This window comes from Apium graveolens, chromosome 6 (genome assembly GCF_009905375.1).
Source record: "Apium graveolens cultivar Ventura chromosome 6, ASM990537v1, whole genome shotgun sequence".
Classification (NCBI taxonomy): domain Eukaryota; kingdom Viridiplantae; phylum Streptophyta; class Magnoliopsida; order Apiales; family Apiaceae; genus Apium; species Apium graveolens.
Window position 1 is genome coordinate 69,030,622 of NC_133652.1, and position 19,736 is coordinate 69,050,357.

At 33.3% G+C, this 19,736-nt stretch overlaps 2 protein-coding genes across 3 annotated transcripts; both read left to right on the forward strand.

The window, feature by feature from the left end:
• The first annotated feature begins 2,091 nt into the window (after window positions 1-2,091).
• On the forward strand, window positions 2,092-15,530 carry LOC141666107 (serine/threonine protein phosphatase 2A 55 kDa regulatory subunit B beta isoform-like). Of its 2 annotated transcripts, none has more exons than XM_074472106.1 (14): window positions 2,092-2,476; window positions 7,308-7,411; window positions 7,524-7,622; window positions 7,944-8,063; window positions 10,089-10,295; window positions 10,870-10,961; window positions 12,000-12,118; window positions 12,450-12,573; window positions 12,657-12,780; window positions 13,716-13,784; window positions 13,871-13,962; window positions 14,037-14,114; window positions 14,629-14,696; window positions 14,785-15,530. In XM_074472106.1, the coding sequence occupies exons 1-14, from the start codon at window positions 2,362-2,364 to the stop codon at window positions 14,919-14,921; spliced, it is 1,548 nt and encodes a 515-aa protein (XP_074328207.1). In that variant the 5' UTR covers window positions 2,092-2,361; the 3' UTR covers window positions 14,922-15,530. The 2 variants fall into 2 exon arrangements, with proteins under 2 accessions (XP_074328207.1, XP_074328208.1); XM_074472107.1 differs by having other exon boundaries at window positions 2,096-2,476; window positions 7,527-7,622.
• A 2,697-nt stretch (window positions 15,531-18,227) lies between these two features.
• LOC141665215 (dof zinc finger protein DOF1.7-like) lies at window positions 18,228-18,860 on the forward strand. The gene has a single exon (XM_074471195.1). The coding sequence runs from the start codon at window positions 18,228-18,230 to the stop codon at window positions 18,858-18,860; it is 633 nt and encodes a 210-aa protein (XP_074327296.1).
• Window positions 18,861-19,736: the final 876 nt, after the last annotated feature.

The window sequence follows — 19,736 nt, forward strand, 5'->3', positions numbered from 1 at the left end:
TGGAAATGTTACCTCTCAGTGATGAACAAATATCACGAGAGCTGCTAGGGTTACAATGAATAATCTTTTCTAATAATGATAACACTTATAGTGTAAACCCTATGTCTATGTTTATATACTACACAGTTACAAGACAATCGCTAATTGATATGGAATATAATTCTGCTTCCTAAAATATATCAATCAGATATCTTTTCTTCCAAGTATTCCATTCTTCACGGAATTCCTTCTTCATGCATATCTCTTCTTATGTTTATCTCGATCTTCTTTCCTTTAATCAGCTACTGTCCTTATCTGATTGTCCTTCAGCACTTAAGTTCTGATATCTATCTTCTGATGATTATCTCCTGATAATATAAGTACTGATATCCTTAAGTCCTGACTTCCAGTATAAGTACTGATCAACAGTTAAGTACTGATTTATCCTGTTCACGTAAGATCTGAAAGCTAAACATAAAACATATTAGCCATGACATTATCAAATATATCTAACATTTAAGCATATAAGGCACTTCATTATCATCATTTATGTCATCATGATCAACATCTTCACCCTCTATTTCATCATCTGCATAATCATTTCCTACTGATATATCAGTTTGAGAGGGAAGAGGAGCTTCATTGTCATCTCCGTCCAAGATAACAGGAGTTTCTTCAGTGTTTTTGAACAAACCCTGCAAATACAAAATATTAACCACACAATATAGAAAGTTCAGAATAATATGAAATTAAGCTCATTGACATTCTTACTCTTAGCATAGAATATCTCCCTCTTCTCCTAGTTCTGTAGGGAGGGTTGGGAGGTAGAATTCTTTTAACTCTTCTAGGTGGTGCAGTCACCCCATTCTCACTTGAGTCTAAATTAGAGCTATCTCCATGGAAGCTAGCTTCATCCACATCATCCTCCTTTTCCCCCTCACTATCATTACCAAGAATCGTCCTCTCCCCAATTTCTTCCCTTATGTCATCAATCCTAACTTCTTTCTCATCCAATAACATTTGAGTGAAGGACAAATCATTGTAGTCAATATCACCACCATAACCACCAGGGTAACAGTAAATAACTTGCAATCTACTATATGCAACAAGCTCTAGCATCATATCAACATCACCATCTACTCTAATTGGAAGTAAAGCATCAGGCAATTCAGAATATGGTATATGCATATACAAATCAAATGTCCCTTTTTGTATCCATATTTCTGATTATATTGCTTCCAACTCAAACATATTAAGCTCACTCTGACTACACATATCAAAATAACTCACCACACCTCCTACATACTCTGTACTGGTTTCATTTAGAGAACCACCATGATAGATTTTAAGACTGAAATATGGAGAATCATCTGTATAATAGACAAATTTGAGATAGCAATCAATATACTTGCTATAATACCAATAAACAATTTTAGAAGGTGACAATCAGGGGACCACAACCATATTTTACTATAGTATTATTCATATACATGTATCAAAATCACATAAACAAATAAACCAAGTAACATGCATGCAACAATAACCTTAAACATATTCCTCATCTATTAAACTCATCACCGGCGGTAGTATCAAATAAATAAAACACATGTATCAAACACATACTAATAGATATGTATAATATAGAACCTGGATATGGCGGTATTTGGTCCCTTTCACCTGCTGTAACAACATCCCTTAAATGACCCCTCATCTTCGATCACAGATTTTAGTATTTAATCAAGAACTTAAAACAATTAGGGTTTTTGTGTTTTTAGGGTCTGTAAAATTGGGGGCGACGACGCATATGTTATTTTAGCGCCCTTTTGATGTATATGGGTGAATTACCTATAACGTCCCGGCCAGATAACGTTAACGTTTGATTTAATGCTTAATCTGTCAAAAGGATGTCAAATGTAAGCGTTTCCTAAATTTAGGGTGCAAACTGAAATGCCCCAATATTCTCTTATCAAAATGAGATTCAGCCAAAATCATGGATGTAAAGTGCAAATTAATCTAAAAATATTGAAGGTGAACTTATAAGAGAAAAAATGACTAATGCATGATTTGATAAAGCCGAGACAGTGTATTCCATCTTCCAGAACGGTTCACTCGGTAAAATGACAAAAGTACCCTCGAATACCGTAGAAAATCACAATCTCTGTTCATCTTTGTTGTCCTCTTGTTGGTATTGGAGTCTTGTAAATTGATTGAATCTTGAACCAACAATATACAATTACTCTTGATGCATTACTTAATCATTTAATTCTATAAGCTGCGATCATATCCGATCGCTAAATTCATCTCTATCTTGATTTGTATCTATCCATTGAATCGCTGTTTGATTACAACACACACACAACACACAGTGTTTATAGGATAGAAATGAACGGTGGTGTTGGAGAGGTCACGGCAGCTCCGGCGGGTTCACTACCACCGCTAGAGTGGAAATTTTCTCAGGTGTTCGGAGAACGTACCGCCGGTGAAGAAGTTCAGGAAGGTATGAAACGCTGCTTACTCGTATTGGATCCTTAATTGTTTTGTGTAGTTAGGGTTTGGTTAAGTATTAATGATTTGTTTTCCGATTGTTGATCGAGAAGTTGTTATCGATTTGTGTAATTAAGTGTTATATGGTTTGATTGTTGGACATGTATGCTTTTTAGTAGTAATTGAAGGCAAATTGTAATTTATGCTGTTCGTAGAATTGTTTCGTTATTGTTTCCTTATGTGTATTAGTAGTAGTTTTAGTAACATTTGTGTGTTTTTTCATTTCATTTCTGATCTCGGGGCTACACATTTCTGTGCCTAGTGTGTCCTACATGAAGTTCTTTACAGCTTATAATGGCGCGTCAGTTTGATTACTTGTGGCTGAATAGGTAGACTGTTTAATATACAGGTGTAAATCTTCTATGGCGTTCCCTAGTAACAGGATGGTGAACCATACAAGTCATGTTGCTTGATATTTGTTGAAGTATTTTATGTTGTGCTGCGTCATTTAGGGCATCGGGACATGTCACATGGGTTTACTCATTATACCTTTACCTTCCAAGTTTCCATGTTCCTCCTGAAAAGGATGAAACGAAAATAATAGCAAGATGCAAATCTAATTATTTATCTTTGTGTCTGAGCACTGTGAATCCTTCCGTGTCATGTTTTTAGGGTTCCTGTACTAATATATGTTTCTTTGAACATTTATATGTCTCGATTTTCGAGTGATAAGGTGATGTGAAAAAACACTTTATTACAGACCATCACCGGTAAGAGGCGAGCATTATTTTCATGGCTCTCGACTAGTTGACTTGTCGTTTTCAAAGTGATGAGGAATGAAAATAAAGAAATAATCTATTTTTTATTAATTAGTTCATATGTCTTTTAGTGTAGAGATAAATAATATATTTATCTATACGTTTTTATATGTGGGGGTTAGAAGTTTATTAATTAAGTAGTTTATTTATAATAAAGCCTAATTGTTTGTGGGTCTTAGTCCATTAGATTATATTAGGGTTTCTATTCCCTATATAAGCATTGTAATCCCTACATTATTACTAAGCTTTGATTATACACTTTCTTGGGAATAATATTGATTTTATTTTTGGCGTATAATTCATTGATTATTATTGCTTTAAACTATGTTTTCAATTATTGTCCTGCATCACGAAGGGTCGACTTGAGCATTGTTGAGAATTCATCAACGAGCTGGTGCTAAAATCCTGTTCAAATTGAATAAAAATATTATGTATATATAGAATCTCATGTTTTTCCTTTTCAGTTCTCACTTCTATTCTCTGTTGAATTGATGCTGGTATACGTGTGTATATATTTATTTATGTAAGGATTGATAAAAACTGTTGTATGTGAGTGTATAATCGATATATATATGCATGTATAAAAAGGAAAAAAAGAGATTTGTAATTAGTGTATCTATTTTGTAATTTATATACATCCAGGAATGCCGGATTTCTGCGAGAAAGTAGTGAGCATGAAAGTGGATAACTAACTTGATACGGAGGAAGTAATACGATTGACAGGGTAGATCCATTTGAATTGATTGAATAATAGTAAATGGAATCTATATTTTATTTTATACTATAATAACCGGAATGGGGTATAATTTGGTATGCCCTTTTTTTGGTTGGTTTGGTTATTCCCATTTATGACCGCCAGATCTTTTTAATCAAGTAATTTGAATCGTTAGATTCAAATACTAAAAGAATATAAACTACTCAAGCTCCCAGGTTCGAACCTTGCCAACATCAAATATTTATATTATTATTTATACAATACTAAAGCTGCCAAGTTCGAATCCCACCAATAGCAAATATTTATATTATTATTTATACACTACCCCCAAGATTCAGGTTCGAATCCCGCCAACAACAAATATTTATATTATTATTTATAAATATACAAATAAGGTAATGATCCAAAATGAAATTTATTATAATTTAAAATAATGTAAAAATATTAATGAAGACCCATGTATCGCACGGGTTGTAAATCTAGTAGAGGTAATCTTGGAAATACAAATTAAAGGGTATTCTTGGAAACATATTTAAAAGATTCTGTCAAAAGTTGAACATGGACAACTAATGTGAAACAATATTTTTTCCTAAAGGGGACTACCATTTTGAAACAGCGGAGTATTAATTAATAATTTTGACTAGTTAACAAGCAGAACCTCCGTCGACTTAACACGACTTAGCGACGTGAAAACCATGAAGATAAGTTACTTATCAAAGTTACCACTTTGTGTTATTCTGTGTCATTTTGAACGCTAAGCCAGATTTGCAAAGCTACTTTGTATCACTCTCTTGTACAAGGTTCGTTGTTGTCTTGATGTGGTTTCCATTTTTGTTGTTTTTCCTTGAAGAGTTATACCAAGCATATTAGAAAAGTTCTAGTCGCTTATGTGTGTTAAACTTGGTATGGTTAATTGACATCTTCAATATTATACCATGAGGGCTTTAAATACTAATGTTGATGACATTCGTAAGTTGGTCTTCCTTGTATTTAATAATGTGATAGTAGGAATTATGAAAAACGCCAATTTGGTGTAAAATTTACAGCAAATGTACTTTTCATTTTGTTCAATTTTAAAATCGTTATAGTATCGGGTTGGAGTTGATTTTACACTAAAACTTACACTATTTTGGTGTTGTAGTGTTGGGTTGGAGTTGCTCTAACTTCAAATTTGTGTTTCTACGCTATTTTGGTGTTAAAGTGAGCTCCAACCCAACTTAAAAGTTGCACAATTTTAGTGCAAAATTATAAGTAACACTATAATTTGGCTTAACTTGTAGATCTCAAAATTCTAGTTATACACTTGTTCTCATTATATAAATAAATATATATTTTTTAAAACAGGTTTGTTACTTTATCCCAAATCTATATTCCATTTAATATGTATTAAAATTCCTTTTGGTGTAAAATGGTAGGGTGAGATTTTGAAAATATTCTTAATTTTATACTAGTTTGGTGTGACTTTTACACCAAAAGAGTGTAATGCCCCTGAACAGTGAACCTTGTTATTACTCTTACATCAAACTTGGAGTAGGTCAAGTTTTCATGTAAATAATGTCAATGGTCAAATTTAAGAGGGGGGAGGGGGAGTACATATAAAAAAGTTCAATTTTGCTTCCTACTTGGTCTACTACTATACCCATGAGTAATATCTGCCCAAGTAATGTAGATGATGTAGACAATATGATGGGTAGGATATTCTCATAGCATTAGGATTGCCATTGCCTGGAGTTGACATTACATTTTATGGTGATTGGGGACAACATAAATGACAGCCAGAGGCACGAGTTCACATAACTCTGTTATGTTAGTATGTCAAGTTTCTGATGATGTCATGGTGGTTTGCTTGGAGTTTCGTCAATCTTTTATCAACCAGCTTTTGCTTGTTTTGATTAATTATTGTCAGATGCCCTTCAGTTCACATCTGTTGAGTATTTTTTAGATTTAGAACTCTTTCTTTGTTCTTATGCTCAAATATTGTGTCCCTTGAGAATGGTTCCATTAGATGGAAGAAAGACTGACATAAGTTCGCAAAAAAGAAAGAAAAAAGAAACTGGCGTTTTATATTTCACCTAGATCAGAGTTATAAAGTCTGGTGAAAAGATGGTGTGCTTGACTTGGTTATATTTCCTCATGTGCTTTGTTTGAGTATTATTGATTTTTGATACGAGATGTCAAAGACTTGGATACAGGCTTGCTAAACTTTACTGCTGAATTTTGGTCAGTCTGTACTCTGTAGCAGTGTTCTAAAAATCGGCCGATTAACCGATTAATCGGAGTTCGGACGGGTCCCGTCTCGATTAATCGTTAATCGGGTCAAAGTACGGTTTTTTGAAAAATCGGTCAAAAGTCGGGCAGTTCGGAAAAAATCGGCCGAATCGGGTAAAAAATCGGCCGAATCGGTCAAAGTTTGAAATTAATAATTTTTTTTAAATAAAGTTTTTTTTTAAATAAATATTAACATTTAACATTTAATAATTAATATTAATAATAATATATTAACATATTGACTCTTTTACACACAGAAACAATTGTATATTCTTATACGATTTGAATTTGTACGTAGTAATTTCTAATTATCAAGTAATATTAGTGAGTAGTCGGTAGTAATTAATTAGTATAAATTACTTAAATAAATTATGGACTCGTGATAGTAGTTTTTTTATAAATCTTACTATTAAATCATCAATACTGAATTAATAATATGTGGTTTTATTTTTGTAAATCTTATGGAAGGTTAATGACATTTAAATAGAATTATTTTTTATTATTTATTAAATAAATTTCTTCCGATTAATGCCCCGATTAATCAATCCGATTAATCACCGATTATCCGATTAATCACTGAAAGATCCCTGCACCGAACAATTCCGATTCCCGCTTTTTAGAAGACTGCTCTGTAGTCATCATTGTAGGGAATCTTATGACCTCTCAAGTATTATAGTCATTCTCTAAATACATTTATATCCTTTTGAAAGTAGCTCTTGCAAGTTGCAATTCTTTTATATTTCTCCTCTTACCTTGTTAATATTTTTATATGGTCTTTGTTAAATTTAGAATTTAAAAGTATTTTTTATTTCCCTTTCTTGAAAGCGAAGAGGTCGTAGTGTTGTAAATCAACCTCATACTTTGCCTTCTTCAGACTGCGTTTACAACTATTTATGTGCTAAAATGATGAAATGTGTGGTAGATTCTAAATGTATTTCTTGGATAATGTTAAATGCACTATTGGACATTTACTTGATCCAGCTGTTTTTCCAAGTGCTACTTGAAAAATAAGGTTAACTACTTTGATTGTATCAACTTTGCAGTTGATATAATATCAGCTATTGAGTTCGATAAATCTGGTGATCATCTTGCTACTGGTGATCGTGGGGGTAGAGTAGTGTTATTTGAAAGGACCGACGCAAAAGAGGTTATTTGCTGTATATTTGATCATTGATTCTGAAAATATATGCAAAACCTTATATTCTTTGCCTTTCTTAATTTGTATTTTAAGTTGTGAACTTTTTTTTGAATGTGTGTAGCAGGGTGGTAGCAGAAAGGATTTGGAGAGAATAGATTATCCCGTCAGTAGGCATCCAGAGTTCCGCTACAAGACTGAGTTTCAGAGCCATGAACCTGAGGTATGTCACTTATTCTTTAGAAGGCAAACTAATATGAAGTCAACTGTACGGTACCGTACCATATAATTACCCAAGTTCATATTCTTAAACCCAAAACAAAAGTAAATCTTTTTAATGTTTTAATCTTGCTTTTCTATAGTAACTTCTATTTAGTCAACGATCAATAATCTGGACTAATTCCAGTTTAACTATCTGAAGAGTTAAAGAAGTAAACTTAGTTGATGTTTTAATCTTGCTTTCTTATAGTAACTTCAGGTTAGTCAACGATTAATAATTTAAACCGATTTTTTTTTAATTCACCGTTTTGTGTCTTTCTTTCAGTTTGACTATCTCAAGAGTTTAGAGATTGAGGAGAAAATCAACAAAATCAGATGGTGCCAAACAGCCAATGGTGCTTTATTTCTTTTGTCTACGAATGACAAGACTATTAAATTCTGGAAGGTAGATGATCTAATATCTTTCAGCATTCAAACATACAGACAATTTCATATTTCTTTTAAGCAACACGCATCGTTAGAGCTATAAATATTTTGACTACAGCCCTTGGCCCCTTATTAATAGTAATACTCCTGTGTGCAAATTGTAATTTTTGTTCTTTTTGTAATCTCATAAGACTCCACTTTGATATAGCGAGCTTTATAGTGATATCTCTCAGTCAAACCTAGTTGTTTATGCATCAATTTTTCAACTCAATGCAACCCCTTCAGAAACTACTATAAGTAGAGTTGAGAATTAAGCGTGGTACTTAAACTGTGTGGGAGAATATGCTTTCTATATGCAATTGAGAATTTAGAGTGGTACTTAAACTGTGTGGGAGAATATGCTTTCTATATGCACGTCTTGCAAAATATTTTTGTGCCAATTTTAGATTACTGGATCAATTCCATTTTTTGTGTTTAGTGGGAAGGGGTTACCCTAGTTGCTTGACCCAACTGAGCGGAGCCTTCAATAAAAGCCACAGAAAATTTTGGGCATGAATTGATCCGTCACCCTTTACCTAAGCAGAGGATAGTGGTTTAGGCGGAACTAGAAGCCATCAGTTCATGTGTTACTTTTAATCCTCATTTTTGTAATTATAAGTGTCAAATTAATATACATTTCTACATTTGAAAATCATTGGAAGGTAGTTGGTGCAATCAGACGTATCAATATGCTTCTTAGATATCTTTTTTTTGCTTTAAAGGCACTAGGTGAGTCAGTATAAGTTCGCTATCTGTTTACTTGTTCACACAAGTTTTATATACCAACTAGAAGTTTTAAAATAAACATTTATGGTAATCATTCTATAAATTTGTTCATTAACACGGTGTTAACTGTTGACAAACGATAGTAGTCATAGTATATCTACCTCATTGAAATGTCTACGGAACAAACTGTACTTATAAAAAACGAGTATCAGACTAGAAAAAGTTGTTAGAAACATCTATCTTGATGAAAGTCATGATAATCTGTTAAGGATTGCAAAAGACCTGAAATTTCAGACAGAAGTATAACCTCATGTAATCTATTAGAACAATATGTTTTCTTATATTTAATTTAATAATTCATTCTCATTGTCCCGATCTTCAAAAATAAAATACAGTTTAGAGTCTAATTGGACGTAGAAAATTATCCCCTTGACGTATTCAGATCGGATATAATGGTCTGATAGGTCACAGTGGTTGTAGTCATTGTTATCATGAAGACGAGTAGTCGCTGACTAGTCGACGCGAAGGTACTCGGGCGCCGATAGTCTCGAAGCCCGACTTGTTGTTGACTAGTCGAAGCGAAGGTCACTTGAGAGTCTCGAGGCCCGACTTAGAGACTTCATAGCCATAATTGTGGTGTACCATAAACCAAATGACAGTACACAAGAAAATATGGATGTAACTAATATTAGGATAGATGACTTTGCTTGATATTCATCATATTTATGTTTTTATTTGCTTGGATGTGTTTGATATTTTGAATATTGATGTTATTATGTGGTATCTACACTTATTTTGAACTTATTATTCTAGTACTTTTGATTTAAATTATGAAACTGACATGTTTTGTTATATTATATATTAAATCTTGTACATGTATAATGAACACTTTGTCGACTTTTTACGACTAGTCGGGCGACTCGTCGACTAGTCTTCTCGAAGGTACTCGGACGCCGAGGCTCGACTCGGCGCCGTGATAACCATGGTTATAGTCTTTACAGCTGTAGAAATCTGTTGGAACGCATGAATGAGTACAAAGGCCCTTTTGTACCTTGGAGTGAATGCAGATTTGATTTGTACCTTTTGCATGTAGAGTGTTCTATTAAGGACTAAGAACATGGACCAAGAAACCTACTAGGAAGTATATCTTTGCAAGGATAGACACACTTTGATGCTTATTATAGGTTACATCTAATTATTATAATATTTGTGGCTCAGATTTTTTTTTAATAGTGATGTGCTGTAACAGTCATACTTGTGTTCCATTTTCGTCTAACAGGTTCAAGAGAAAAAGGTCAAAAAGATTTCACAGATGAACATGGACCTTGCTAAAGGTACTGGGAACGACAATATTGCTAATTTGAGTATTTCTTCCAGCCAAAGCTCGTATCTTACAAATGGTGGATGTACGGATACATCTTTCTCTAAACCGAGCAATGACTTCTTATTCCCGCCTGGGGGAATTTCATCACTACGTTTACCCGTGGTAGCTGTACTCAACTTATGTATCTAATATTTATGCAGTAATATATGTTGACGAAAGTAATGATAGTACATTAGTAGTACTAAGTATAATTAATGTTATGTAGGAGGACTGGCATCTATCATTGTGTAGGAGATCTAGATTATCTAGATGAATTTTTTGGTGGATGCACTCTTGTACCTAGTTAGCTTTGTCTTGCTGTGTCGTCCTGCAATTAGATTTATGCATATAAGCAGATCCAATTTTTCCCTCTTTTGCTCCTAGTTATATTTTTCACTACGTACATGTTTCTAGCAGCAGATGGAGTGGGGAAAAACGTAAATGTTAACGGGGTAGTCTGTTCAGAGGTTATTTTAAAAAAATACTTTTTTGAAATAGTTTTTCCCCTGGAGGGGGGGGGGGGTTGGGTACATCAAAGTGATTGGGCCCTGGCACTTTCTATGATAAATATATGTGGACGTGTGTTGGTGATTGTCTTCATTTTCCCCATAAAAATGGATGCTATTTTTTGTTTGGAATTCAATATATACATCTACCTGGATTTACTTGTCTAACACATTTCAACTACATTTTGTAGGTGACCAGCAATGAGACCAGCCTTACGGCACGTTGTAGAAGAGTATATGCCCATGCACATGACTATCATATAAACTCAATTTCAAATAACAGGTGTAGTAACTTGTGTGATATAATCTTTGCTGCCATGCTGATTTTGAGTTTCAGTGGCTTGATGAGCTATCATGCATTTCCTAATTACTCCTCCCTTCTTCCATGAGGAATCTAGTGTTAAGTTATTCCCTTCCATACTTGATGATAGAATTAAGTGTGAAGAGTTAATAATATTTGTTCAAGGGAAAATACCTGTTTGCATGAACAGATAGTCTGAAATATATAGAACACAAGATTAGTCCCTATCTAATATGTATTTAAAGTTAACTGCCCATTTTAGGTTCTGTTTTATTGCATTTGATTGAATTTGTAAAGCATATCCATCTGTGCTATGTGATTTTCTCCCAGACACTGAAAATTAGCATGTGGGGAGCCTATAAGTTTGTTTAAATTTGATTATGGCTTAAATTGTGTGTAGTGAAGGAATTTGAGGGTTTAGATTTTAGTACATCCCCTCTTCCCAAATTAAAGAAAGTAAATTTGAAGTCCGTAGGGGAATAGATAGTAATATTTCATTTCTCAAGTATCACTGATGTTTATAATTAGTTCTGCTAATATTATTTATTTGCTGTTGATGCTGTCTATTCTCTTATTATTATAATAGGCTCAATAGAAGCGGTTTATTACTAATCTATATTGAAGGCAAAGTCAATCATTAAGATTACTGAGAGATCTGTTTTTTTTAAATACCCTTCCCAAAATGTATTGCCTGCCTTCATAATAAGGAATTCAGTTACCTGCTAGATTTCTGTCTTATATTATTTATTGACTATTTACTTGATAAATTTTACGATATGTATTGTATGCATTGTTATTACCAAGTCACAATTGAAAAAATTAGCCTAAATCAGAATACAGGCTTCCTCTCTGAATTTTGTTATGCTGGTTGATGATTTTCCTCGTATAATCATGTTTTATTCATATAGAAAATATATTGTTATATACTTCGCTTCATTTTTCTTAGATCATAATATAGTATGTATGTTAATAGTAACTCGGTTTTTGTATGACTTAACTTTCCTGCTACTTTCGTTTCAGTGATGGGGAAACATTTGTCTCGGCAGATGATTTGCGGATAAATTTATGGAACTTGGAAATAAGTAATCAGAGTTTCAATATTGTTGATGTGAAACCCGCTAACATGGAGGATCTAACCGGTATGATTGTCAAAAACCCAATGGCTTGTAATACTATGATTTTTTTTTTTAAATAAATAAAGTTCCTAGCTTCTCTCATCAGACAAGCAGTTCTCCAACTATGAAATTCATCAAGGTTCCCATCAAACACTTGATAAAGGCAAATTGTTTTGTCAATCTGTATTTTGTTGTATTATGCCTAAATATACTCCGAGTACCTCAAGGTTTTGGTAGAGCTGTTATAACAGTCTCTATGCCCATTGTCTTGTAATGTTGGATGATGTGGCCTTTGTGCTCTGTGATTTCTCACATATTCTGTCAAGTGATTATGTGTATATATTTCTGGTCGCAGAGGTAATTACCTCGGCAGAGTTTCACCCTACACATTGTAACACATTGGCATATAGTAGCTCGAAAGGATCAATTCGTCTTATTGATTTGCGACAATCAGCTTTATGCGACACACATTGTAAACTGTAAGTCTTAGTCCTCACTTGTGCTCCGTCTTCAACATATTTTTATTTACATTATTTATGTTCTTGGGATTTAATTTTTACAGATTTGAGGAACAGGAAGCACCTGGTTCAAGATCTTTTTTCACTGAGATAATTGCCTCTATTTCTGATATTAAATTTGGAAAAGAAGGCAGATATATATTAAGTCGTGATTATATGACCCTCAAGGTTTGAAACATTGTGTGTTATCGACTTTGTTGAAAGAGTTTTGATGAATTTATCCTATTTTAGTAATATATTTATTTGTGGAGCTTAAGAATGCTGTTTATTTACATGGTCGGACATTAAGATGTATTTAGTACCCATATGCAGTATGTCTGGTTCAGTCAGTTATGCATGCATCTATTATAGAGTTCGAATATTTGATATGCATGAGAAGTAGAAAGTAACCAACGGAAAATTGTAAAATATACTCCCTCTGTCCCGTTTTTGTAGTCCATCAATATAAATCCACCTTTTATTCAATCAAATGAAAAAGAATGATAATTACCATAATATAAAACTAGGATAACAGTTTTTACCTTTTTATTTAACTCTTATTTACCTTTTATTTACCATATTTTGTTAAATTGGACAATAATTTTGGGACAGGAAAATGGTAATAATGGACAACAAATTTGGGACGGAGGGAGTAACCTCAGAAAATCAAGCACTAAATTGAAGGAATCATGTAGGTCTATTAGTCAAAAGCTCCCCCCCCCCCTCAGGTTCATTTTGCATTACAGTGCTACTGGATGAACCTCATCCAGTAGTGTTACAATAGCGGCTCAACCATTTTAAATTAGCATCATCAAGCTTTTTAAGCGTATATAATTAATAGTTACAGCTTGGTATGTAACAATAATTGGACAACAGGTGGCAAAGTTGCACAGGCTGTCTTTTGGTAGTATTCTTGGGGTTTTTAGGAGGTTGAAATTTTGGTAACTACTTTATTAATAAGCATAAAAACTTCTGATAACATTTTTCTATGTGATGCATGTGTCTAAATGTATATTCCGTTGCTTCTGGTAGATGCTCATCATTTTCCCCCTGCTCCACCCCCCCCCCCCAAAAGAAAAAATCTTTTTTAGTTTCTCACGGCATAATGTCTTTTCATGGTGTAGTTGTGGGATATCAATATGGATTCGGGTCCAGTTTCAACCTTCCATGTTCATGAGTATTTGAGACCAAAGGTGAATTCTTCTGGACCACTATTAGAAAAACCTTGCTGCTCTGTTTTATGATTAAATCAATAATATCTTACATTTATCAAGTGCAGCTATGTGATCTTTATGAAAATGATTCCATATTTGATAAATTCGAGTGTTGCTTAAGCGGAGATGGTCAGCGGGTAGCAACTGGTTCTTATAGGTCCGTCTCTTAATTTCTAGTTATTTTATTGCTGCGATCATAATATTATCTGATATAATTTAATGTTATTTCAGTAATTTGTTCCGGGTGTTTGGAGCTGTTGATGGTAGTACTGAAGCGACAACTTTGGAAGCAAGCAAAAATCCCATGAGGTAATGTGACAAATACAACACCAAATACCAATGGTTCCTTTAACTGGATGTGACTTTTCTCCCTACACTTTTTACAAGAAAATGTTTAATGGTCAAATTAGACTTTGCGTCACACTATTATTTGGACTAGTAGTTCCGGGGGTACCAAAATTTGTTCACGAATGATGTGAAATTAATGACATGGCGTTATATTGGCTGATTTGGATTGGTTATATTTATGTCATTATTTCAATCTAGGAGGGTGCATCTTATTAATTTGGCTGTGCTATGACAAATTAAGACTCGATCTATTTTGGGAACCAATTTGTGTCCTTTACCAGTTTCCTTTTTGGACTGTGGAGAGCCAAACAAGAAGTCGTTATTTTTCTCTTGTTTAGGGTGTTCTATTAAAGTTGTACTATGCATTTGATATATGTGTTTGCATATACTTTATATTTAATTACAATGGTTTTATCTTATTAAACTTGGGCTCGTCTAAGTACTGATGCTAAATGTTTGATTTTTATTTCCACAGGCGACAAGTTCAGACACCCTCTAGGCCTTCTAGATCCTTAAGCAGTATAACTCGTGTTGTTAGACGAGGTCAATGCATTTCTCAATTTTTCTTCTTTCTCGTTTCCCCCATGTTATCGGGCTCAGTTTTTACGAAAACCTTATATTCTAATGACAGGGGCTGAAAGCCCAGGAGTTGATGCCAATGGAAATTCATTTGATTTCACAACCAAGTTGCTTCATCTGGCATGGCACCCAAGCGAAAACTCAATTGCATGTGCTGCTGCAAACAGTTTGTACATGTATTATGCATAGATATGGGTCCAGATAGAAAGTTATATTCCTTGGGTAAATACTATTGGGTTTTTTGACGGAGAGCTTATTTCCCACATTTTGAGTATTCTCCTTGCGCATTAACTACCCTAAAATTATATATAGAAAGTGCCTGTAATGTCAATGACCAGAGACTAGACTGGCCTTGGAACTGTGTTGAAAGTCATCTCGATCCTTCCAGTCTACCTCCAGCCACCAGTTCCAGTACCTATATAGTTATTTTATGTATACCTTGCAGTCGCCTTATCATTTTGGGTTGAACTGAGGAAATAGAATGACATGTAGCTCTCCTACATCCATAAACTAAGGATGTAACTGGTAACTTTTGGGGTGAACATAATTGCAGTCTTGTGGGAAGATCTGGCTGCTAACTTGCAGGGCATCTAGTTTATCATGTTACTCTGATACGGTTAAATCTCATAGATTTTTTTCCCATTTTTGTTATAGATTTGTCGTTATTTTTCTTTTCCTTTCATTATCATTATTTTATATTTATATTTTGTAAAAGAAAATTAGATGTTTGGTTTACATTTTAATTTTGTAATTTTACACTGTAAATGTCATTTTTAAATTTCGATGTCCTTTACTAGATTTATGGATACGGTTGAAATATATAAAAAGCCTATTATGTGTAGATAATTATATATGCTTTAAATCTTAGATGCATAAAAAACTCTCTTGGTAGGCTCTTGGCAGGTGGCAGGCTAGAGGATGTACAAGACCTCTACTCAATAATCCTAAAATTAAGCTAGTAATGACTAAACTTAAAGCCTTGATAATCAATATGGTGATTCAACTATGTCAAAAAAAATGTGATTCAACAAAGACACCAAAGGGTCATTTGGGCTTTCACATTTTTTGGCGGGGAATTTTGAATTGTTGACCAGAAAAGAAAATGAGAAGTGGGGCAAATGTGAATGAAAATGATTTAAATCTTCATTAATTCAGTTGAGAGGAATGAAAGCAAATTACTAATCAAAACGGTAGATATTAGCACATGAAGAATCAATTCATGTTAAGCGAGTTTATCAACCACAATCGGAATTGGTTAATCTAGATCCAAGTCACCTTATTACAGTAGTTTTGTGTTGCATGTACGAGAGTTTTACATTTTACCGGTGTGCCTAAAGATGTGCATTTCTTGAGAAAAAGAAAAGAGAGAGAAGATGAGCATTCGATGATATGAAATTTAGGCGGCATAAGCCGATTAATATGGGAAAGTGAATTCCTGTATGTAGTAGTAGTAGTAATTATGAGAGTAAAAAACACAATGATGGTAAATGAGACAGGTCGATTACGTTGGACAGGACTTGTCACTCCCAATCATACTAATACATCACATCTCACCGGATGACTTGATTACAATTCCCTGGACTGGGCTACACCTTTTCCTCTATTTTCGCCCCCACTCAAAAAAAATAAGATTTGGATATAGCATAGATTATTTCACCCACATTTTACCTGTGTAAATTGCATGCCTCAGTATACCAGGTAAGAAATATATATTTTTTTCCGCAAAAAAATAGGAAGACAAATAAGCGTGATAGGACTAAGAGCAGCCATAACGGAGACTCGTTTTCTGTGTCGAGCCACGTGAAGTGGTATTAACATGCAAAGTGGAGAGGGTCACTTGTCGTTGGAGTATAAGGGAGAAAATGGGCAGGCGTCTTGGTCTCATCCCACTTTAATATTTTTATGTTTTAAAATATGAAAAAATTGGTAAATTAGTAAACCACATGAATGCTGCTACTCTGTCACTACGCCAGTGTGCTTTTATATACATTATAATCTTAACATAAACATTTTAAAACGGTAACATTTTTTCTATATACATACTCAATTCTCTCTTCTTATTCACACTTTTTATTTCCATCAAAAAAAAATTACAAAAAAAAAGATAAATCCAAATAATCTTCCACCTTCAAATCAACAAAATTCAAATTCTCAAAATCCAAAACCTCAATTTTCATATCCATATCCAAGTCCCTATTTTTCAAATCCGCAAAATTTTACTAATTCTCAAAATTCAAAATCTCAATTTATTTAATGTTTTTGAATAATATGGTGCATTTTAGTACGGGATTCTTTATTTTAATAATATTTTAAAATTTTAATTACTTTAATTTTATTATTAGTATTTAAAGTTTATTTTAGAGTTTAAAAGAAAAATTATTTTATTAATAAATTGAATAAATAACATTAAATTATGTTACTAAATTCTATCCGAACTAAGTTTAACTAATCTATATAAAAAACATGCAAAGTATAATTCTTTTTAAAAAGCGCGAAATGATTTGCCGGTTGGACTAGTTTGACCACTTATTCTTTCAAGCTTGTTTTGCCTTACGTGAGGTTCAAAAAAACGGTACATGATGTCGTGGATGTTTTAATATGACGGTATGAAATAATTTAATTGATGATATTGGTATCAATACACGAGTATCCGTTTTCATTTAGTAAATAAATTTCTGACACTGTGATATTTTATAACTATTTTCTTAACCAATTATGTACCCTTATTATTTTTTTATTATATATTTTAGGTTACGTCCCTCTATCCCACAGAGCCATTTTGATTTTTTTCACACATAATTTAGTTGTCCAAATTTTTTTTTACATATGTATTGTTAATTATTTTTTATTTAAAATTTAACACTTATATTTTTGTTTATAGTTTTTTAAAAAATATTATGCCAAAATACTTTTTTAAACACATTAAAATGTGTGATAAAAGTCAAAACAGTTCTTATTCTAAGGGAGAGTATTTATTTTGTTAAACTATAGTTCCCTCTTTGGAGTAAGTCCAATAGATTCTATCATGTTGCTCAAAGTTTAAGTAGCACTTTTAGCTAATATTTTGGATTTACCCCTAAACTTATTTTAGAAATTAATTATACTTCTTGTTATCTTACCCACTAAGACATAATCACATGTTTAAGATTAATAAAAAGTTTAAGGTTGCCCTGACAGTTGACATATGTTGTCTCTTTTTCAGGTAACAAATTAGCTTAAAGGCATTGACCAATTATAGTAGCATGCCTACGCATGCTTCTTTCAGCAATCAAGAACTCAAACTATACTGTTAAGTATCAAAAGTCATATATAACAGACAAGTACTCTTTGTATAATGTGTATACACAGAAACATATGAATTCTTGCTATCTAGTGTTCACTAAATCCGCATATTATCTTTGACGTTTCAGTTTCTTACTTCCTCCATTTGCAGGCTTAAATATCTGTAACTGCAAGCAAGATATTGATTTGCAGTTCTCAAAGATACAACTAGCCATGCAAGATCCATCAAATTATTCACAAATGAAACCTCAGATCCCTGATCATGAACACCTGAAATGCCCAAGATGTGACTCATCAAACACTAAATTTTGTTACTACAATAACTATAATCTTTCCCAGCCGCGCCATTATTGCAAGAATTGCAGAAGGTATTGGACTAAAGGCGGCACTCTTCGCAACATTCCAGTGGGTGGTGGTAGTCGCAAGAACACGAAACGCATGTCATCAAAACGTGCATCATCATTATCATCAACTTCTGATCATCCTAAACAAGAAGTTACTTCTTCAGCTTCTTCGTTACTATATAATCCTAATGTCACAAGGTACATAAATGATCAGCATCAATTCGGGTCACTTTTGGATGCTAATGGGCAATTTGGGAACATGTTGGAGGGTCTGAATCCAAATGGAACTCTGCAGTTGGGAGATCAGTATGTTGAGAGTCAGATTAATTCTGGGATTGGTTTCGGACTTAATCCAGCTGCTGTTGTCGATGAGTTTGGGAATGGGAAGATCGACTCCGAGGGATTTACTGAGGCTCAAAATGGTGTAGATTTGAGCTGGACTGGCTCTACTTCGAATGGGTGGCCTAATCTTGCTATTTATACACCAAGTCCAAACTTCTAGCATGGTGATATATATGCACATAGAATGACACAGGTTTTAAAGTGAAGTGCTGATGGTGAGATAAGTGGTTTACTACATGTGTTTGTGTGTGTGTGTGTGTGTTTGTTTCTTCAAGTATCAAGTAGAAGTCTTTTGCAGTGTCAAGGTACTATATATACTTTTATCTGGTTTGCTGTGTGATTATTATCACCTTAATTTGTGCTTGACGGTTCACGTTATTGCATAGTTTCTGTATACTTTTATTACTTAATATACAGTCTGTAAAGCTGGAAGTAGTGACTAAGTGAAGTGTTTGTGATTGTCATCCCTTTTTCTTAATGAAATTAATACAGTTTGTGATTTATTAAAAAATTGTTATATTTAATCTTCTTATTTTTGGTAAAATTGTTATCTTGGTACTGCAGGTTTCGTTACCTTAGGCTCGGCATTTTGTTTTCTTAAAAAAATGCAAACCCCTAGAGCTGAGTTCATTCAACACAATTAAATTTATCTGAATGTAAACTGAAATGAGTTCAGCATATTCATAAACAAGCTATACTCTATTGATTTATTAACGAATTCTCACTCAGACTACACACCAAAAAATAGGTATATTTAAATTCTAGAATTGATATTCATTTATTTTTATATATTGCATCATTTTCTAGCTAGCTCTTGTAACCACTAATATTTATGTACCATAAACGCTTATTATTTTGTAGTAAAGATGAGATGATCATAAATTAAAGGCACGACTGCAAACGTCCAAATACTACAGTGGGATTCTAATTTTAAGATTTGATCTATTTTTTGAAGTACTGCATTCGTATCGTTTATTTAAAATAATAATTGCTTGATATGTGTCAACATACGAATAACCCCCATTGAAAAATTTGA